The 23,610-nt window shown below is 36.5% G+C and overlaps 1 protein-coding gene across 1 annotated transcript in view; it reads left to right on the top strand.

Annotated features, from left to right (window-relative positions):
* The window catches only part of TEX14 (testis expressed 14, intercellular bridge forming factor), an 84,668-nt gene that overhangs the window by 56,112 nt on the left and 4,946 nt on the right, over nucleotides 1-23,610 (top strand). Inside the window, exons 17-25 of the mRNA XM_072416449.1 lie at nucleotides 1,097-1,174; nucleotides 1,820-1,966; nucleotides 11,161-11,225; nucleotides 11,844-11,933; nucleotides 15,808-15,904; nucleotides 19,304-19,394; nucleotides 20,298-20,419; nucleotides 21,652-21,767; nucleotides 22,521-22,578. Of these exons, the coding sequence (XP_072272550.1) occupies nucleotides 1,097-1,174; nucleotides 1,820-1,966; nucleotides 11,161-11,225; nucleotides 11,844-11,933; nucleotides 15,808-15,904; nucleotides 19,304-19,394; nucleotides 20,298-20,419; nucleotides 21,652-21,767; nucleotides 22,521-22,578 (864 nt within the window). The remainder of the gene's footprint in view (nucleotides 1-1,096; nucleotides 1,175-1,819; nucleotides 1,967-11,160; nucleotides 11,226-11,843; nucleotides 11,934-15,807; nucleotides 15,905-19,303; nucleotides 19,395-20,297; nucleotides 20,420-21,651; nucleotides 21,768-22,520; nucleotides 22,579-23,610) is intronic.

The following is a 23,610-nucleotide window of genomic DNA, read 5'->3' as shown; positions in this document are numbered from 1 at the left end:
TGATCCTCACTGTGAATTTTTATTGTGGGATACAAAAAAGTAACAAATTAACAAGAGGAGAAAAGACTAAAAAAGTTATTGCTTCGCAGTCTCAGTGTTATAAAGGAAGAGCAATAAAAATTCTGGACAATTACCTACATACCGAGACCCATTTAAAAGCCAAATACAAAGATTAAAGAAAAATGAGTCTTAAAAGCGAAATCCTTAAGATCCACCAGAAACAGAATACTGTATGCAGTAAGGTCAAACAAACTTGAGAGGGACACATACACATTAACACACAAGAAAAAAAGGGTGGGGGGGATAGTAGTGTGGATACACTGTAAAACATTCTGCCGCTACACAGCAGTAGATTCCTCAGTCATGTTCATTTAGGAAGCATGCAACAATGATTAAAGGTTGTGTATTTTGTAAAGTTTCCACTGGATGTCACTCTTAGACGTACACATAGCTGCAGATTTCAAGCATTTTATCCTTGAAATGCTAATGAGAAATAACTGTCCTAGTCTTATCAAAAGAGAAGAGTCAGTTTTTGTAAAGAATCATTCCTCTAGAACTCACTTGCTCTTTTCTATCCAGATGGGCTGGTATTGAGCCGGACATTTTGGTATTTTGGGGAGGGGGGTTGCAGATATCACTTTTGTGTACCTTTATAGTGAAAAAGTGTAAAAATAATACATTCTCCACACTGTGTTGTGAAGCCCCCCTTGTACTCAACCTAAATTTCCCCATTAGGAAGAAATTCAAAAGAAAAATCAGTTTTAAGGCCAGTTGTGGCCTCAGGTATGTCCATGAGCCTAACAATAATTTCGCAACTTTGGTCCTTGGCATCTTTAATTTCCAGTTAGGGCTATGATATCTTAGGAGAATAGGCATCAGGCACACTCCAGAGCCTGTATTCTAACTTTATACAATGTTAGAAATGCTTCCAAGGTCATCACAGTTAGTTTGGTTTGCATCACAGAGGTTCCTATGTATTCCAGTTTTCATGCTCTGTGTTCTATATGCTTTGTGACAGGCTTAGGTATCCATTATCTGAGCATGTGAGTAAAGACTGCAATATTTTGCTACTGTCTGTTATGTGTGTCATCTACAGGTACTGAATATGTGAAATTTGCAGAGTTTGTGCAAGCTAGAACCACCAGCAGACAGGGTGTCGGGAGTAGTGAAGCAGGTGAGTTGCTCCCTTCATGGTGGGTTGAAGCTCCAGGTTCAAAAGTAAAAGGCTTGTCCTTGTCCTCTGCTGGGAATCTTGGTTTGTGCCCTTGGTTCTCCTCTGCATGGTCATAGGGGTATTGTTCACTGAAGTCTCATGTGCCCGCATTTGGCAGCACATTTATGAATGATGGTTCTCGTTATAAGGGCACTTTTGCTGGCAAATACCAGTAATTGCAATAAAAATATTTTATTGCATTATATGTATTGGTTTGTTATAAGGAACATATAGAAATTATATTTGTGGCTCGGCAGTACCTTGAAAATCTTAGTTTTGTCTTGAATTCATGACATAGCATTGTACTTTCTTTTCCTAGGCACTATGTGCTTAAAGTCTTGTAGCTGGTTTCTGCAGGGGGATATTATCTCAGGCACTGTACCCCTGACCACTTATTGTTCTTCTTGAGATAAAGTTGCAGTACAAAGATCTTGTGATTATGTTCTTCTACTTCTCTTGCTGCTTTTTGAATATTCCACCACAAGTTATTAGATGACCAGTCATCAGAGGGCAGCTCTGAACATAGGAAACCAGAGCCTTTTCTCCACCAAGGTTTTTTTTAAAAAGCTTTGTTAATTCTTTATGAAATATATCTTTTCAATACAGTACAGCCAAGTAGGAAGCTCTCCCATGGCAAGCAGACTGGTGAATGTTCAAAAAATAATCAGAAAGTAAAGAAACCTCAAGGATCTTTCATAGTGACTGGACAGGGGGACCAAGATGGTAAACTACAAAAACTGTGTTACACTGCAGGTTTGTATCCCCCCCTTAGGTTTCTTCAGTAACCTGCACAAGTGGCAAATATATCTACCCAGTTGACTGCTTTGGCTAATATGCTATAAAGCCCTCACAAGCTTTTGTAATCATGGTATTCATGTGTCACCTTCTGGAAATGCAGTGTTTAACTTGACAAGCTTAGCCTACCCATAATTGGAGGACCAGTTTAGTGTGGTTATTCTTAAAAAAGGCTAGAAATGTCCGTGGACCTTTGAAATAAAGAAACAATGTAGTATGGTTGATGCCTGTTTTTTAAGGGCTACTGACCAAATGTCTGGCAAGCACTCTCCAAACCTCGGGGCATTGAGAAAGTTAAATCAATAAATGCAAATGGTTAGTAAGTCAATTTACATGGCTGCATGTTCTTGCAGGCTTTGTCGCTCATAATCATTTCTGTTAATAACCCACATTTAAGTGCAGCAAAGTTGACAAGAGGTATTTTCAAGTTTAGCCGCCATGTGCACATTAAGCATCTAGGATAATATAAATGTCTTACTTCTTGTAATTACTTACAAGCTAAACAGAATATGACAGAACAAGACCCATTGTTAAAACCTGCATCTGTAACCCATACAATTCTTTAATTAAAACTTAATTAATTTGGTTCATTTTACTCAGTATGTGGTTGCCCCATCTACTGCATGTTAAAGACTCAATTTGTAATACAAAATGCTGGTGTTCAATTCAGTTGCTGTTTTGTTACTTTGGATATGTAATTTGTCCACAACAGTGGTCATTACATTACATATGTGTTGCATTTTAATTTGATATTTCATTGAAGCTAGTTTATATTGAAATCCAACTTTTTGTTAAATTTACAAAAATATTTACTGTAGATGTTTACAGTACGATAGTGCATGCTTTACCTTTGCACTGTTTTAATGTAAATTAGTTTTATTAATTAAAGTTACACATATTGGTCTATTTATAAATTATTCCCCTGTTTGTTTGATCTAGATTAGTTCATAATTTTCGCTTACACAGATTCCTATTGTGACAGCAATGCACTTTTAAGACTGGCCACTAGATGACAGAATGAGTCATTTTTTTATTAGGAATTTAAAGAATAAGCCTAGAGAGATACCACCATATGTCAGCCAATTTCAGACACATTGACAGGGAACTAATTTTATAAATAGAACCCATAGAGTTTGCTGTAGAAAATAAACATTTGAAACAATTTGCTCTGTAATAAAAAGGACCTTTTAATTACTGCAAAAAAATTCTGATTGTGGATGTTGGTTTAGGTAAAGGCCGCAATGCTTATTTAGCCTACTTCTTTAAAATGACCTGTGTTCTATGTAATTTCAGGCCAAAAAAATGTATAAATGATATACTTTGGTGTTTTTGTGGATTGGTGGCACATCCCTGATAGAAGTCCTTTGTTTTGTCCCCATGAACACTTCAATGCACACTAATTATTATTATTATTTTTTTTTTGAAGCCATGAAAACAGTTATCTGTAACAAATACAAAAACAGCACAAAGTCAATGAAAAAATTGCTAAAAGGAGTATATAAAACAGTTAGCATATAACTTATTTCTGAATAGAGCATCCCAAAAGCATGGCTTTTCGGGATGCTGAAACATGATCAAAATAATAACACTTTTAAAATATTGAAAATAGTTTGTGGGATTCTAAGGAAAAGAAAAGAGAGAAGGGGGAGGAGGAAACGAGAGGATTACCTTTCCTGGACCCCTACGCAACTCTCCATTTGTTATCATTAACAGACTCAATAAAAAAATCACTTTTATTAAATATATAAGAATTATAAAAACCATAAAAAATGGGAGTATCAGAGGAAAATACACTCTATCCTTTGTTTTTAATAGTTTTTATTAGAAGAAAAAGTTTTTTATATAACAATACATAACAAGGGAACAAAAACATAAAGGAAAGGGGGGAAATGAACAAAGAGACAAATAATACAAATTGGCCAATATTGGGAATTGCAACTCCCGTCTGGAGTCAAGAGCTTATAAACATACAGGTATCAAATGTGTACATCATTGCAAGAACCCTAAACCAATTTCTTCAGGACAAAAAAGGAAAAAGGAAGATCAAAAAGAATAGAGAAGAAGGGGAAGGAATAAGAGAAGAGGAAAGATGGATGTATGGACAAGGGGGGATGGGGACCCAAGACCAAAGATAGACACAGTTGTGAGGTTGGTCGTTTTGGACACATTAACACTTTACAGAGAAAGTAGATCCCTATTTTCGGGTCTTTTCTCATACTTCTACCCAACAGTGTATACACTGTTGATAAAAACCCGTTCAGAACCTTTGAATGCGTGGACAAGTCCACCAGACATGATATAGGGTACCAGTTCCCCCACATTGTCGGAAGCACAAATTAGATTGGGGTGAAATTTCTCCAACCTAGTCGGTACCAGGTACCATCTCATAAGTAATTTGTAATTTGCCTCATGAAAGCCAGCATGAACTACGCCGTGGGCTGCATTGTCCCTAACGATCTGCCAATAGACACATAAAGCAGTTGGACATTCCCCTTTGCTGAAAGCAAAGAACAGTAAATGAGTGAGATAACACCTTTACCCAAAGGGGTCTTTGTCACATTTACTTTCAAAAGGTGTGAGAGAGGATTAGTGGCATGTTTAAGTAAGGACTGGACAAGGTGCCATAGCTGCAAGTATGAGAAAATACCAGACGAAGAAATGTTATATTTAGACCAAAAACTTCAAATGACCACACTCCGCTGGCAACAATAAAATCTATAAAACTCTTTAGCAACCCACTCTTGGAAACGTGATGGTGTGTCATATCCTGGAGAAAAAACGGGGTTATCCACTATAGTTGCAAACGGGGTGTGAGGCGACATCAAAGCTCCTGAATACTTGACATCATCCCACACCTTTAAAGAATGTTGTGTGATAGGACTAAATACTTGTTTACACATTTGTGGAGGAATCCAAAGCAGGGTGTTCAAAGCTATGGGAGATAACTTGGAAGCCTCCAGATCAACCCAAAGCGGCTTGTTCGTCTCAGCGTGGTAGGCAGACTAGGGGGCTAATTGAGCAGCTCTATAGTAGTACAGGATATTTGGCATTGCCAGGCTTCCACCAGCCTTAGGTAGATACAGGACTATTTTAGACACTCTGGGCCTAGACACCTGCCACACAAAATCCAAGAAAGCAAGTTGGAAGGAATAAATAACTTGTAATGGGATTTCTACGGGGAGGACCCAGAATAAATATAGACGTCTGGGAAGGGCCGTCATTTTTAAAGCCGCTATCCTACCCAGCCAGGAGATTTGGTATCTCTTCGATGTTTCTAGGGACGCTTCAATAGAACCCAAAAAAGCTGTATAATTGGCAGAAAACATGGTATCATAGGATGATGTCAAGTATATACCCAAATACGACAATTTATTTTCTTCCCACTTATGGAAAGTGTTGCTGGAGATGTGTCAGTGTTTCCATAGAGAGGGAAACAATAAGGGCACTAGACTTAGAATAGTTTACCATAAGACGTGATAAAGATGAAAAATTTAACAGCACCTGTGTAAGGTTGGATAAGGAAATCAGAGGTTTCATAAAAAAAAAGAACAACATCATCAGCAAAAAGACACATTTTGTGATGATATCCCCCAACGTCCAATCCTGTGATATCCAGATTTGACTGTATTAACCGTGCCAGAGGTTCCATTGCTAGAGCAAACAACAATGGCAATGGGCACCCCTGGCGTGTCCCTCCAGCAATGGGAAAATATGCGGAAAGAAACCCTGCATATTGAACTGCGGTCAGTATACAATGCTTGAATCCAACTCAAGAAATTTGGACCAAAACACCAGGCTCTAAGTAAAGTAAAAAGGTAAGACCAAGATACCGTATCAAAAGCTTTGCAAATATCAAGGGACAATAACAAAGCTGGAGTACTGCTTGATTTTGCTAGATGGATCAAATGAAACAGGCTGCAGATATTGTCACCAACATGTCTTTGGGGAATGAACCCAACTTGCTCCCTACTAATTAAACTAACTATACCTGTATTAAGCTGAGTTGTGAAAAGTTTTGCTAGTATTTTCACATCGAGGTTCAGTAGTGAAATAGGTCTATAATTGGACCAGCTACTAGGATCCAAGTGGGGTTTAGGTAGCATACAGATGTTTGCTGATAGGGTGTCAGGGCCAAAGACATCCCCCTGCAGAAGTTGATTAAATAGTGTAATCAAACGTGGGGTAAGCAAATCAGAAATTTTTTTATAATACAAAGGAGAAACTATTGAGCGTTCCATAGCGTGCTCACAGAGACAGTACCTGTATTGTTCAGGCGAAAAAATTCTGGTAATGAATTGCCAAATACTAGATTCACATCAGGGTCACTCAGTAAGGATTCATTAGGAACCCATCTGAAATCCCTTGGCCGATCATACAAAGAACACACTGATAATAAGACCGCATCATGGTCAGACCAAGAGATGGGCTGGATAATGCAAGATATAGATGAGGGGAGAAAATCTGAAAAAATGAGAACATGATCAAACCTTGACCAGGTTTTGTGGGAATTACTTACCTTAGTTTTGTGGGGATGAGAAAAGAACGTGTAGTCCCGTTTGCGAGGATGTAGTTCCCTCCAGCAATCTACCAAATTATTTCTCCTCAAGAACTTCGCAAAAGGAGTAGAATCGGGATCTAAAGTGCCATGCGACAATACCTGATTGGGATGATACCTGTCAAGGGATGGGTGAAATAAATTGGAGCCCCCAGACATAATCAATGTGCTCCTCTGATGTTGTTTGACTAAGGTAAGTAATTGATTAAAAAACTGAATTTGCTTGGTACAAGGGGCATATTAATTTACTATGGTGACCGAAACGTCACTAATGAACCCTACCATTATAAGGTACCTACCCTCTGGGTCAGCCACGTTTACATCACATGACAAAGGGAGTGACTTCCTAAATCCGGTCAGCACACCCTTCATTTTGGAGGGCCATTTGCCACAAAAATTTGCGGAAATGAGCTACTAAAGTATTTAGGGCAGGAGGTAGTTGAAAAATGACAGACTATATACATGTGTTTGGATCAGAAATGGCGAAAGGCCTTAGTCCTCTTATGCGGGAAGTTAAGGCCTTGAACATTCAGACTCAATATGGTAATCAGCATTATACCCAAAAGAGGTGAGTTTGCCCTAATGTTGTGTCCACACACCACCACGATAGCAAAAACCTGGTCAAAAAAGGTCTGGCATAGGGAAAACCTGGAACAGGATAGGAAGAAGGTAAGTAAAGAAGAAAAGGAAATAAAGAGGTAGAGAAAAAACAAAGCAAAAAGAACCATAAAGCACAAACATCTTCAAATGACATTAATGCACAGTAAGAACTGCCCACTACCATCATGGGAAAAAAAGGGTGAGCCCAGGCTAACCGGGCTAACTGCCCAGGTGGTTAAAGGATACAGTGTATTTACCTCTGTTACTCCCATTTTTTATGTTTTTTTTCTAATTCTTGTATATTTAATGAAAGTGACTTTTTAATTTCACACAATACCTAAAAGTTTTTCTGTGCCACAAGTAGCCTACTGTTCTGTCCTTACATTTTCTCATAAGTTGTCCCTACTCGGACATTAAGGGCTTAGGCAAATTAACCAAATTGAGTGGGTTATATCAACTTACATTATTTTTAGGAGGTTGACAACACAAATTTGTTCCCAATCTAATCAACTTTTATAAAGGAAACTAAATTCAAAAAAAAAACATGTATGTTAAAACCTTCCCTGGAATCAACCTCCTGTGGCAGCCAAATCTTCCAAATTATTGTTTACAGTGTGAATCAAGTGCCACAAGGTTGGTTCGGAGGGCTGTATCCATAGAGCTGGAATATACAGGTTTGCAGTGGTTAATAAATTCTGCAATAAGTAGGTTTCTTATTTCTTTCTGCAATGAAAGAAGACTGTTCAGATGGTAAAAGACAATATGTGTTGGAAAGGATACTTCTCAGGAAGCTCTCTGACTCACATACCTTCCCTGAGGGGAAAAGGGACCTATGGAATTGTTGAAGAGATCATAAGGAATGCATCAGTTAGTACATTAGTTTAAAAGACTGCCAAGGCTCGAGGCAAGGTAGGGAGTAAGCATCTTGCATGTGTGGCATTGAGGCCCACCCTTTGGGTTGTGAAAAGTGTAAGGCTCCCTGTATACCCATACAAATCCAGTGGGCCTGATTTATTCAAGCTTTCCAAGACAGGAGATAATAGGCTATCATGGGAGAACCTGGGTGATCCAGCAGACCTGGAATGGATTTCTTAAAATCATTTGCTATTATTTGCCAAATGTTTTCAATACTGGACCAAGTCCATTTCGGGTTTGCTAGATCGCCCAGGTTCACCCATGATAGATAAATTTGACCCCATGTGTTAGTAGGGCTCAAAGAGAGATGTGAGTGACCCAAACAAGGGGTAAATTAGGGTGCTTTAGAATTTGTGAAAGGCACCAGGGGTCCAGGCAGCTAGATGCAGCAGCACGGGTGACAATGCATTTTCTATTCTCCAGATATTTTAAGTTTTTATGTCTACACACCAGTCTTCCTATCTTGTCAGATGATATGATATTGTCACATTTACCTCTTCCTCGCTAAAGTGCAGGCGTCTCTCTCCTGCACATGCAGGCAGTACTGACCCTGGGCATGCCTGCTCTTCCAAGTTTTAAAAAGGCCGAGGAGTTCTAATTCTGGGGGAGTCACGCTCCTAGAATAAATGAATAAACTCTGAACAAATCTTGCGAAAGAGGAGGGCAGACAGGAAAGAGAAGATACATCAGTCTGTGCATCACGTTCATTCTTTAAACATTACATCATCCTAACAAAGAAAAAGGTTGTTGTCTGCAACGCTTCAAGTCCTGTTTTGTGGCTTCATTCTGACTGGTATGATACTTGTTGGACTTTATACTGAGCTAAATCAGCCTACGCTTTTCTCTACGCTTTTCTCAGAAGACTTCGTCTGGGATTATCCACTGGATTTAGAAGCTCTGGCCTTCCACCCTGGTGTTTAATCAGTCCATTACATTAATCATTTAATAAGGACTTCAGAACAGATGCCAAAATCTTACTGCTTTCCCAGAAAGTTCCTCAGAAATGTAAGAGGATAGTAGCGTCTGACATTGACATTAACCTGAAAGCTCAGATTTCGGTTTACTGAAATTTGAAAGTCTTTTATTTGTATTCAAAAGTGGTCAGAGATTACAGGCTGCCTATTTCCATAAACCACGTTTCCCCGAAAACAAGGGCCCTATATTAATTTTTGTCCAAAAGAAAAAGTTAGGGCTTATTTTTAGGGGATGCCTTATTTTTCCATGTACAACAAACTACAGTACATTTACCAGTATTCATGAACAAAAATACACATTTATTCAGATACAGTTATCATGTCATCTTCTTACCGTATTTTTCAATGTACAACAATTTACTGGTACATCATTCATGAACAAAAAGTCCTCATGTCATCTTCTTCTGGGACATCATCATAACTCTCTAAGCTCCGAATTCCATCCTGAATTTCCCACAACTCAATTTCCTTTAGAACCTGTGGCCCCAATCTCCCATGTCTAGCAACAGCACTTTACTTAAATGAGCACCTCTTGTCCAAGTAGCCTGCTTGTAGTGCATTTGTTATGCAACTGTCGGCAGTTTTATCCCATGAATTTTTCACAACCTCTTGCTGGATAGGCTTTACAAAGTTTCCCAGCTGATTTTTCTCCATTTTATTTTCAATGTAGTCATTGATTTCCTTGTTTATTCCAATGTCAAGAGTCTGGAGATAGGCAGTAATTTCTGCAATAATCATTCTTTGATCAATTCTTTTATCTGCAAGAAAGTTCTTCATGTCTTTAGTGCGTTGTGTGCTGGCTGAATCCCAGACTAGGAGACTAATTTGGCCGCCTGGTGGCCAAACAAGTGGCAGCATTTAATCAACCCATTTCTTTAAAACCAAGTTTTTTCTGTTTCAAGAAAATGCAGTAGATGCCTGAAACACGTTCAAACTTCTCTTTCTTGCCCTTGATGATGAATAGACGTGGTGCTTTTTTTCCATCCAAACTAATTGCCAAAATACAGGTAACTTGTGCATTTTTTGTAACCAGTGGAGGGAAAGTAGATTGAGGAGGCACCCCACTGATCAATTGTAGTTTGGGCTCCTTGGCCCATATACACTGCAGTTTCATCTATAGCAATCATGTTATAAAGTTGGTATTTAGAAAAGTCAATGTCATCAACAAAGCACTTGAATGCAAGTGCACGTTTAATAATTTCAGCATCCTCCAGCTTCAACAGTGTTGTCGATCTTCTTAGAGACAGTTCATATCGCTGATGGAAGCCATCCAGCCAGTGTTGTGATGTTTTGATTTCCTCTGGGGATATTTCTAACTTTGATGCCATTGTAAGGGCAAATGCTTGAATACCCTGTGCACCACCAAAGTGTAAGATTCTTGCAGTGGGAGACCTCTACAACTCCTTTCTTGTACTCAACAGAATAGCTCTTTCTTTTTGCACTCATCTTGTCTACATGTCAAAATATTATTTTCGGTTCATCTGTTTACATATCGGTAGACGTTTACCTCTCATCTCATCTCATTTTAGTTACAATACATGGGATAGTAACTAGAGCTTATTTTTTTTCTAAAAAATAAAGGTAGGGCTTATTTTCGAGGAAACACGGTAATAGCACTTGAATGGTAAAATGAAGGCACACAAGCCTTCTGCAGGTTGATGTAAACCACTGGTAAACCACCCTTTATGTTCAAAGTTTTCTGTCTGCAGAACAGTGCAAGGTTCCAGGTTTTGTTTGTAAAAGAAAAACCCTTCATAAATCTAATAACATAAGTGTTATGTTCCTTAGGATCCTAACATGTAGGTTTATACTATTTACAGTACTTATTTTATAATGTTATGCTTTTAGTAATAGTAAATTGTAATTATCTTTTCATGCAAAAAAAAAGAGGGTAAGAGATTACCATTAGCATTTAGCATTATCATGAAAAAAAATAAAACATACAAAGCTATAGAGGAGAACAAGAAGAACAGTATTTAAATTATATTATAGAAACAGTATTCAAGGGACAACCCCTTCAGGAAAATCATTTCACACAACCTGTTCATTTATACAGAAAAATTATAGTTCATTACAGAAGCTATGTTTTTTCATTTTCTGTTTTCTAGATAAGCAAAGTCCTTCTCCAGTAGATGAACAATGCTGTGCCACTTTTAAGGGAATTAATACAGGAGTAAGTATATGGTACATACATTCCTATAATTTCATACAGAGCAGAGCCATACTTCTATTTACTTTCAATTGTGTGTGTGTTTCAATTAGAATTTCTATGTTTTAATCAAACTAAAATGGGGGGGCTGTTAGCAGTCCTGTATTGGTGCTCGTTTCAGTTTATCTTTTCCCTATATTTATAATTGGTGACCATTGCTGTTTTCTGCAGTGTTTAACTGAACCCCTACCAACTGATGGTGAGTGAGACAGTATGTTGGGCACCAGATATTTAAATGTTTGTTACATATTTCTATATGTATCTATCAGCTTCTTTACATATAAACATTTAATTCATTCCAAAAGATATACAATGTCATGTTAGGTATACTTCTTATACTGTTTAGGCAAGGAAAAAAGTTTATTCAGTGTTGTTATTATTAAATGTGAGAAATATCCTTTTTTTTCTAAAAAGAATGTGAAGAAAGTTTATATGAGTAAATGATTTTTTTTTCTATCAGCCAATGGCCATGGTTTCTGTGAACAAAGTTTACTTTAAATATTTGGATTTCTTTTTATTTAAATGTTGTATCAAAACCTTAAAAAAACATTTTTCTACTATTAATATCATTTTTTGTTACAGTGGGATCATTTGAAGGACATAGATGATAGCTCAGAGACTAGTTATTTTACACCAGAAAGTGAAATGTCTGCTGAGAATTCACAAGAAAAGGTATACAACAATGGAAAAAGTTCATATGGTTCGCCTCCTTGCTTAGAATTTTTAAGATATGGTCTCTAAACTCCAGCAAAGGGCTGTTTGATGTGTACTCTTATAAGCACAAAGAGATTTTCTCCTATAGCAACGCATAATGTTGCCTGGCCATAAATAAGTAAATATCTTCCCAAAAATGACAGGGGATAGGGAATATCTGCCCATACTTATATAAGGTGTTGGAGTGACAGAACCTCCCGTGATAATTGCCATACACTGACAGTGATGAATGTATTGTGATCTTATTCCTAAGGAGATTTTTCTAACAGGTTGAAAACATTTTACAGTGCCCTAAAGGAGTTTGCTATCATTTAAAAATCAGATATATGTCATAATCATGATAAATATGATTGCATATATATATATATATATATATATATATATTTTTTTTTTATTTAGTATGCAATGATCAATACTTACAAATAGAGGGTCTATGCATAAAGGATTCGCTGAAAAATTTGCTGACATTTAAAGTAATTCCCCCAAGTGTGGGTTGACAGCATTAGCCTGACATTTTCGATAGGATGAATATGCACCAGGTTAACACAACATCCAGTGAAAAGCCAGATGTCACATAAATGTCACTGTGTATAAACAATGTCCTGCTCATGGAGGGGTAAATATAATTTATAAATTATTTATAATAACATTTTTAAATGTGTTTTTGTGTTTGTAATGTGGGCAGTGATCAGTAGGGAACTACCTCAGTAGTTTAGACTGTGAGCATGGAAGATCCTTTGTCTGGGACCTTGGTGCTGGATAAGTCTCGACAAAGGGTGCCTTCAAAAATCGCTGAAACATGAAAGGTAAGTATTAGTAAAAACAAAAATTTTTAAAACAAAATGAGTTTTGCCTGAAATTTAAGGTAATTTATGGTGAACTGGTGATGGGTTTGAGGGACATTTAAAACCAGGTGTCCAGGCAGAAGGGGACTGCTTACTTGTTCACCATAAGGCCACCCTTTCTTAGTGCCCAACAGCATCAGGTACTGGTACTTTAAAGGCAGTCCCCTGCTTATTGAATTAGGAAAAAATAAAATTTATGCAGATAAAATATCAAGGCATATTGACTTGAGAGTTTAAAAAATGCACAGAAGTGCTCAATCCAGAATTTATTTTAAGCTGGGTGTCAAGAAATTGTAGATGGACGGTGGCCCCAGTATTACTCATTAGTAACCACCCAAAGCCAGGCAGTTACTGAAAAGTGCCATGGGGTCCCGGCTAAAAGGGGCTGGGGGGAATACTGCACAAGGAATAGTTAAAGTAAAAAATAATACAAAATATGATTAAGTATTACCACATACACTGGGTCTTATTAATTAAAGCTCTCCAAGGCTGGGTAGGACACACTTTCATCAGTAAAGCTGGGTGATCCAGCAAACCTGGAATGGATCTGGTCCAGGATTCAAAACATTTGCTATCAAATAGCAAATGACTTTGAAGAAATCCATTCTAGGTTTGCTGGATCACCCAGGTTTACTGATAAAAATGTATCCTCTTCAGCCTTGGAGAGCTTTAATAAACCAGGCCCGATGAGAGAAGAGAGTAGACTACATCCAAAATAACAGGGGTAAGGGAGGTTAGTGATGATTGACAGGTGGAAGCAGAGACCTCATGTCTGATTTTGACAATTTTATCTGTAAAGTAGGTGGCAATGTCCTGGGCAGGGAAGGTAGTTGTAGAGGGAGCAAGTATGGGACTTAGGAGGGAGACAATTGTTGAGAAGAGGCTGCGTGGGTTGGAAAGTTTGCGAAGTTTTGCTTGGTGACAGTGAGGGAAGTGTTTAGGTCTTATAGTCCATGGACTAGGCTTTGTAGTCCATGAAATCAGTGTTTAGGCCAGATTTTCTCCACTTGCTCTCAGCTGCACAAGCAGTCTTTTGTAGTTTTTTGGTGTAATTGTTGTGCCAAGGTCAGAGGGTAGCAGGACAAGGGGTATCAGGTGGTAGGGGCAACCAGAGCCAAAGAAAGCGTGTGGTTGGCAGCTGTATCTAAAGATGTTATTTTAGAAAGAGTGGGGGTTAGGGACGTAAGGCAGTTTGAGAATAGGTTGTAGCCAAGGTTAAGGTTATTTTCTACCTGGAAGCTAACACAATTATTTATTGTGCATAGGACATATCATCTCCCAGATTTATTGTAAAAGGGAGGGATGATTCACATTAAAATAATGTGTAGTATTTTTAGAGCTGGTTTAAATTTTTTGGTGTTGAGATGCCTGACGTTATGAAGATGTTGCAGTAATATAATAGAAAGGATAAACTGCACATTTAAAGTGAGACCCATGAGCATGTATTTTAGGTATTTGAGTAAAGTTGACATGATAGCTGGGAAATGCGTGGAGTAAAATAGGCTCTGGGTACTATATAGGAGCTTTGAAGATGTGATTAGGTGACAATGATAAATGTGATCCAGAGCCTTGAGAGTGTCTTTATTTATTTTGTTTCTGTCCTCACTTGATTTATATATTATAGGTGGCAAATTATAATCAATGTTCTATTGGTAATATATGTCTAGGTTTTAATGATAAAAAAAAGTAAACGTAAATAAAGAATTTATACTTCTTTAAATTCTGGTAATTGAATTTCCAATAAAAAACCCACGAGTTTCTAGAAACTAATTTTGTGTAACAAGTTTAAGCATTCTGGCAATGTCTGGACAGTGAATGAACTTTGTAAGCATAAGAGAATATATTCCTGTATATGTATATTTTAATGTGGGCTGTTTTATTTATTTATTTTTTTCTTTGTAATCTTTTTCTGCAACTTATTGCTTTGGAGAACACTGTACTTCTTACTGGACAGCCACAAGACTGGTTGCATCTCTTTACTACCTGTACTAAGCTTCCTAATCCTCATGAACTCTGCAATTAGTGCTAATACTTTTTCCATTGTATTTCAATTTGCCTTTTCTTTATAATGTTCTTTTTTGTTAATATTTATTATATATTTTATTACAATTACTAAAATATATTAGAATTGTTATTTTTGTTTATAATGCATAATCTGTAGCGTTCATAATTTGATTACTATCTACAAATCATTTCTAAAGGAATCTGTCTCCGATATTTCGGTATTTGACCAATGGTTATTCACTATTTGTAATCACTGTTATTCAATATTTTATCAGAAAATGCAAGTAGGTATATTTTTGTATATTAAAAAAAACTTTGATGTTAACCTAAACTTATTGTCAGGACTTCACTTAGTTTTTTTGACCCATCCCTGAATCTAAAGTTATTGAGAACTTTAGCCTTGTTTTAAAGGCTCACAATGATATTGTTTAGGTAGGTTTTCTAACAATCTCTAGAATGTTCCTGGGACAGGTGTCGAAAAACTATGAATAATGTGACCTCTGGAGCCAGTTGTTTGCATCATAGCAAAACCCAGCAAAAAGTTTGTACAAATAGGATTGTGTTAGATTTTTGTTTGTAAACACTTTTGAAAGCTATGCTTTGTAAATGTTTTCTGCTTCAACTTTATGGAATATTTTATGTAGATCGGTAGCATAAAACAACAATTATACCAATTTCTAATCCCAAGTTGTATCACTACAAAAGGTGGAAAGTCCAAAAGGGGTAAACTTACGAAAGCACAGGCAGCCAAAATAATGTTATACCTTACTACTGACTACTATAATAAGTTTAAATCCCTGTTCAGAACAACATAGGCAACAAAATCTGTTTTGCGTTTATCATGGCGCAATTATGCCTTAGAATATCAGGGCTATTTTATTCAGCTATTTGCCAGTGCAAAGAAGATTTGAAAATAATTTCTATACTAAGCTAAACATTTGAATATACCTATATATAATTTTTTTAAATATGTTTTACTTTAGAGCTTGAGTACTGATTCAAATAACAGTATTGGAGAAGATATGGCAGAGCAAAGCTCTTTGCAGCACGGTGGAAGTAGTATTATTAACAAGACACAAGGTAATTGGCATTTTCTGAACTATGACCCCAACAATATGTACATACGCGCTTTACTTTTTACAGTCAATGGTATTCCTTTTGTGGGAATGCTGCAAATGGTTTAACTTTTACAGGTGATGTGGCAGGTATTGTTTTGTATAACTTTATTATACAAAACAATACCAGCCATATAAAAAGATTTGGCAAATCCTGATACAATTGTCTGCCTATATGCAATTTTTTATTTAAAGTTGCCTGGTAAATGTTGCAAGGAGCAAATACACATCGAATTACTGGTCAAATCTGTGACAGATGTAAGAAAATTAGAGTCTCCATAAGAATGTATTGGGTTCACCAGTGCAGTGACAAATGTAAAAGAGCATAATTTTATACGTGACTGTGGTACAACTGTGATATTAAATGAATATGGTAAAGCCATATCATGGCATCGAGAAGGTTAAGATTCAGTCAGCTATGAAGTTGTCTTTTTATGACAGGTGTGTTTTAGCACACAAGAGCTCAGAGGATGTAACAGCTTTATATTACATTTTTAATAATTTTTCAAAAGAAAGTTACAATAAGTTTTTCACAATTCGTTTGCATGTATAAAAAATATAACAAAAGTGAGGAATCAAAACTTTTACAAAACATAGTTTCCTCTTTACATATAAATACAAAAAAGTTTCTCTGTCTGATATTTTAGCTGTGGGAGTATGGATGTATCAGTTTTGCATTAATGTTAACATTTGGTATATGGAGGCAGATTCCTGTTAGCTCTTCATTGTTCAGGATCTTGTATTTGCATCCAGAACATTCTGTTTTTTTATAAAAAGAAAACAGATTCAGCAGGTCCACTATGTCATTTATGTTTCAAGAAGTTATTCAGGGAACAGGTGATAAAGTAAGCTTTCTAATCTGCATGTTTGCTCTAGGTCAGAAACCAGACACATACGGCAGCTAGAGCTTTTATAAGAAGAGCAGCATAACAGCTAACAGATAGTACATAAATCCAGAAAGTATATAAATCCATATGTTAGCAATATTTTTTAAAAGTATTATCAAGTAAGGACACAAAAATCAGGTAAATATTAGGCACATGTGCCTAATTGGCTAATTTATGATCGTAGGGTGAAACTGGGACCCTCTGACACTTAAAAGCACTTGTAATTTTACAGGTAGGCCACTCTTCTACAAAGAAATGTAAATGACTGGAACAACATGCGCACTACTGTCATTATCAGTCAGAAATTGCTGATGGTCCTTCGATGGATGGATTTTTGTTTATCAATTTGCTTTTGTGAACATAATGCACATAACATGTAATGTGCATACATCTGAAATGCCATAGGCTGGAAAACAGTTTTGGAAAATGACATTTAGTTATTGCAAGCTGTCCTTTAAACAGATTCTTATTATTCAGAATATCCTTAGTGACATTTCTTTTCATGCACAATTGCGGAATATACCTCACATCATCTAGTCTGGCAGAAGTTTGAGCAACTAATGTTAACTGTGGAGAGCAACAGCAGAATAATAATAGTTATAAGGGTTTTTTTTAAGGGATGTATTAGCAGAACATGAAAAATGTAAGGATATTTTTTAACTTTTATGTTTTTCATAAATCCTTTTGCCCAGGACAGCTGATGAAAAATATTTATTATTGCTGATAATTTGCTAACATCAAAACATGGTCATTATGAAGAAACTAGGGGGTCTTTTTAAAAAACTGTGAATATGACATTCACTAAGACATTCCTGGTGTAGAATATTCCAGGTTCATGTGTTTCAAAGGAAGTAATTAATTCTCCACCATATAATGTTTTAGTTAATGTCAGATTTACTGCTTTATAAATAGACATCTAGGAGAGCAAGACTCTGGATATCAGTCTATGATTAATGTCATTTCATACTGATTTTTTTTTTCGAATCTCGCGATCCATGCTAAAACACACCCCGTGAACGGTAAAAAAGTGTTAGTGCAAAAACACCACACAAAAAATGTGCACTGGGGCACTATTTGGAAAACCCTCCTCTAAAGAGGAAGGGCCAACCTTTTCTCCAAACCTTCCGAAGCCCACCCAGCCGAAGCCGGAATGAACACACTTAGCCCCCTGACCGAAGCCAGGCCTTTTCTCTCTGGGACCGCCCACAAGATACTAAGCTGGGAGCTCTCCCGAAGAGAGACTCCCACTAACGGAGAGCGCCTGGTTGTTAGGCCAAGGCACTCCCCCAAGACAAAATGGGCTAACCCATAAGGGAATAGCACCCTCTATCAAAAAGTGGCACACAAATACCACACCAGTGACAGTGACAACATAAAAAAACATTTAAATAATAAATGTGCTCTGTGCATAACACACAGGGCAACAGATTTTAAAAATTGCCCATCTGCACTAGCCGCAGCTAATGCAGAAAAAGGAGATGTGCTGAATCAAAATATAAGCAGTGACATGACTGTGCTCCAAAAAATCAAGTGGGGTCCCAAACCCAGTGATTTTAAGGTGCCCCTGGGTCGCCACTCCGGGGGTACGACACTGAAGCAAGATTCGGACCGCTTGGTAAGGCCAAGCTTTCCCTGCACCAACCAGCGGGTCAGTCAAACCTATGGGAGCTCCTTCAGGGCAGGCCCCATGCTCTCTCCGGTGGTCCAAGCCGGCAGATTTGCATAGGAGGGCCCCTTACAGAGCTACACCACAGGTAGACCGTCCTTAACAGAGGTACTCGTGCACTGCATTCTTGCCAGGAATGCAAGTGCCTTTCCACCCTGATCACTGGAAGGATTAGGTACTACACTTGATCTTAGCCAAAAGGCCGAGAAGCGAAGGTCATTTCATACTGATAATCTAACAAAGCGTTATTTTTGAAAGCAGCATCATATAAAAACTTTATTTTACTGCTGCCAAAACCATATGGAGGGAAACTACAACATTTATGGTGCTCCAGACTACCTAAAAATATTAGATTCTGGTAATATTCACTGTGCAGGAAAGAAAATGCAAGTAACATTCTGGCAATTCTTTAAAAAAATTCTAGACTTACAGATAGGTAATATTCGTATTTCTTTTTGTAGATGCGTAGAACATACAAGATGTAAAATTGTGGCTCGTAAAAAGACTGAGGTAAATGCTCAGATGCATTTGCTTTACCTTTTTTTCCAAGGAAATTATTTTAATTACAAAACACCTGTTCTTTTTTCAAACCTGCTCACTATTACATGTTTATCCCAAGTAATTTCTATCTGCCACATGTCAATGTTTTATGTAGAGTCTAGTGACAACATAATGGAAATATGTTTTTTCATTTTAGGTCACAAAAGTACAAAATGCAATAAATATGTAAATTTCCAGCACTGTATGCTCTTAGATTGCTGTTGAATGTTTTTATATTTAAATAATAGTAATAATTATGTTTTATATATAGAAAGAAACCAGATTGTATGTTCCACCAGGGACAAGACATTTGAAAAGGATATGACAAAGGCGACAACACTTAGTTTATCACTGGATTTAGGGTAAAAAAAATAACAACATGTTCTTTCAAGAGTAAATAGTTTATTTTTGTGATTGTTCACAATTTACCACATTTACTTGTATACAATTTTACTACTTATTTTAATATCTTTGACAAAGATACTGACAAAGCTCCTTTGTCAGTTGTTAGTGGATGTTTCTCAACCTAGCAGTAATTTAAATAGTGTACTAATATAATACACACAGTCGATATGTCACTTAAAAAATACCTTTCAGGCAAGCGTCTAACTTTACTCATCCACGTGAGTTATTCATTGTTGACCCTAAAATTTTAATGTCATCCTTTTTGGAATAGGAAGGGGCTTTGGGATAGTGAGTCAGATCATAAACCTTTCAACTCTGACTCCTTAGTCTATGGTACATTCAACTCCAACTCTTTTATTCTTAATACAATATTACTGTTTCTCTGTTTATTGAAAGAATTTTACGTTTATTGAACAAACCAAAGCACTACAAGTTACAGAGTAGATCAAGTACTCAGTTGGCCATTCATTAACTCTGAAGCTTAAACAAAAGCCAAAACTAAAAAAAAAGACAGAAGGCTATATTTACTGTTTTTATCAATAGTCTATAAAGTTTAATTCATTAGTATTACTGGGTTTTCAAACTTGTTCTAAAAATATTGCACATTTTTAAAGGAATGTTATAAGTACAAATGCTGTACAGGGCAATAAGAGTCTATGACATATCTACTATTGTTCAAGACATTAGCATTTCAAAATAAACACTTGCCCTAAAATTGTATATTTTAATTATTTGTACATAGTTTGTTTGATGTATCACCTACCTAAACACTGCTATTAAATCAGAATTTACTTGTTTAGTAGTACATATATTTTACCAGATACGTGTGACATATAAATACCATACTGTGTGTTCTGCAGATCAATTATAGATGTGGAGGGACTATCAACTATTTTCTCAGAACTTAAAAGCCCTACAAAGCACTTCACTCCCACCAAAACCATGGAGGCTTCAGCTAGACACAGCACTCCAATCAACCAAGGTATCCCTGCTTCACAAAGAAAGGTCCTAAAGTAGTTGTTTTTTTCCCATTCTTTGTTTCTTAAAATGTATTTAAATGTATTTCCAAATTCTAGCTAAAAGGTTTAATATACACAGGCTTACTTTCACTTTGAATCTGATTTTCAATCTATTTAAATTATTGAATTCAAAATTATTCTGAAGTGAATTCAATAGCAGACTGATTACAGGTACCCTTTTTTCATGTTTGATTCTCTAATCAAACATGAAGTTGTTGGACATGTTGTTAAATAATTATAGAAAGCACACAAATTGAGTCGTGTATATAAATCTGGCCACTTTATGAATGAGAAAATGTATTGGCAGGGCTGAAATTTATAATTTATATTTGTCCCTGCCTTTATCATGAGATTGAGCAGACTGATTAGTAAAGCACAAAATTGTCCTTTGCTCTGCTTGTGTGTACTAGGCCTAAACCTAAACCGTTTCAAAACGGTACAGATTTAGCAACCTTCTGGCATTGCAACTTTACATCTGTAGTGTTACAATGCTGTACAGGAGATAGAAATTATATTATTTAGCACTGTATTTACATGGTTACAATGGTTATTTATTATTTACCTATATGTATGAAGTATGCTTCCATATAAAAATAGACCTGTACTAATTTTAAAGGACAAACAAATTGTTAATAATAATGTTAAATTAGAAGTTCTCTTCTGATTTCCTGCTGTCTTTTTCATTTATTTTTTGTGCTACAGCAGTTTAGAAAAGAAATGGAACACATGATTTAAAACAAAAATGCCTAAAGTAAGTCTTCAAGGTAGAACCAGATTCTCATTGTATACAGGTCACCTCTAGTCTGATTAGACCACTTGGAAAATCCACTTTTTATTGCACTTAAATATGAAAATCCATAGCTGTCAAATTGTGTTGTGTGTATTGTCAAATCTGGTAAAGGTTAGTTAGGCTTAAGCAGGTTTAGTTTTTATTGTATTGGTACCTTGTTTTGCTTTTAGTGACAGGGTTTACAGGTTTCAGAAGATTTTAATTTTCAGGGAGAACCCACCTTTACCTTTTGTACAGTTTAACCAGTTGTTCTGGCTGCTTAAAGCCTGGTGGTAAAAAAAAAAGAAAATGTGTTAATTTTCACCTTTGTGGCTGTGTGATTTCAAGGTGTAGGTTGCTAGTACTGCTGACACGTGAACACAGTTTCACAGAACTAAAAAGTTCTCTTTTCTTCCTTTGCATTAGGAACTTGTTCAAAAATAAGTTCTGTACCACAACAGAAAAGTCCTGAGACTACTGGTTGGGCAAGCATTGAGTCTCACAAATCTACCAAGTCCTCTGTGAAGTTTTTGACAGCAGAAGTAAGTGATATAATAAAAATATTTTAGACAGTAGATATTTATGTATACTTGTATAGCTAGTGTTTTTGATAGACACCCGAAAAAGTAAATAGAACTTTAACAACATTTTCTTTCTTTTCTGCTTACTGTTAAACTTGCTAATATATGAGCTGTGTTCATTACAAGTCACAGGTTCCTGTGAAACATAACTTTAACTTAAATTGAGAAAACACTTACTATCTCTTGATGCTTGGGGTTTTTTATATAAGGGACAATGCACAACTAATCCTTTTTTAATGCTAATGTAAAATGTCAGTGTAACATTACATTGAGAAGAAAAAATCATAATGTGCGGTACCATACCCAGTGCCCAATTTCCCTAAACAATTAGAACATGAACTTTCTTTGGTTCTCTCCTGAATTTTGTTTTGAATAAATAATTGTACTGAAAAAATTACAGTTGTATAATATTATGTAAGCATAATTAGACACTGACAATGTTCAGGTTAGTATGCATGCACAGAGAGATATTGAAAATAAGACTTTTAAACTTGATGACAAGAGACATGGGTAAAACCAGGGCTGTGGAGTTGGAAGCAATTATTGTATACTTGGCAAAAAATTACTGACTCTAGAGCACTGGTTAAAATAGTCATTATTTAGGGACAAACAGGCTCTAAATATTAAATATTTATTGTGTTAACTCTGTTTTTATGAGAACTAGACCTGGTTTTAATGTGTAAATCTTTGAAGTTTGATATTCATTTTGTTAAGCAGCTTCAGGAAGAGACAACAGATGTCACAGACACTCCTATCAAGAACCAAGGTTTAGGTACAGTGATGACTTTGTTTTCAATGTGTATACAGTTTTCTTGTTAATTATTTATTAAGAACAGTTACTAAATAATAAATCAGTATTTTTGAAATATTATTTAAATAAAAAAGAAACGTCCAACAAAATGAGCATCTTGTGCAAAGGGATTATATGGTATACATCAGGTGCATTCAACCACTACAGGACATGACATATCATGGGCCATGCAAAAGACATTAGTGCAAAGAGGATTCCAGCTCACAACCTATCATTGAAATGACTAGCGCCATGCAGCATGGGCTCCAGTCCCCTAGAAAGCACTAAATATCGATCTATCGGGACATCAGGTATCGATCATATTCCAGTGATTTCTGAAAGTCTTTGCATTCATTCTAGGTATTAAAAGTGCGCATTGGTGTCAAGAATTTCAGATGTGAGATCTTCCATGTGCATTATCTCAGTAACCCTACGTAGCCACAGCTAGGACTTGTGTTGTTTCCAGTATAGAGAAATGAAGCTAAGCTTGGTTCATACATTTGTAATCAGGCTTTTTGTGATTTAAAAATATATACTGATAATGTGTGGCAGATATTTGGCAGCAAGGTGGCTGAGAAGTTAGCACTAGGTACTTTGCAGCACGATGTCCCAGGTTCAAATCTTTGCCAGGGCACTATATGCATGGAATTTTTCATGTTCTCCCCGTGTTGGTGTTGGCTTCCCCCCAAATTGCCCCTAGACTTAGACTGTGTTATTGAAATATGTCCATGATAGGGACAATTGATTGTGAGCCCCTTTGAGGGACAGTGACAAGACTATGGAGTTTGTAAAGTGCTGCATAATATGTTGGTGCTGTACTAATACTAGTTTTTAATAATGTCTACAAAGAATAAAGGAAAAGCATCTAATTTGTCCATTGGGTGGGGAAACAAGATGCTGTTCTTTTCAAATGTGTTCAGCATCAATAAAGCTGCTTTACATATTGTATTGCCTGTGCTCTGCCTGCAGATGATGTTCATCTTTACTGATTAAAAAATGCTTTGTTCCTTATAC

This window comes from Pyxicephalus adspersus, chromosome 1, assembly GCF_032062135.1.
Source record: "Pyxicephalus adspersus chromosome 1, UCB_Pads_2.0, whole genome shotgun sequence".
NCBI classification, from domain to species: domain Eukaryota; kingdom Metazoa; phylum Chordata; class Amphibia; order Anura; family Pyxicephalidae; genus Pyxicephalus; species Pyxicephalus adspersus.
Note: the sequence above shows the minus strand (reverse complement) of the source record. Positions and strands in the feature narration are given on the sequence as shown.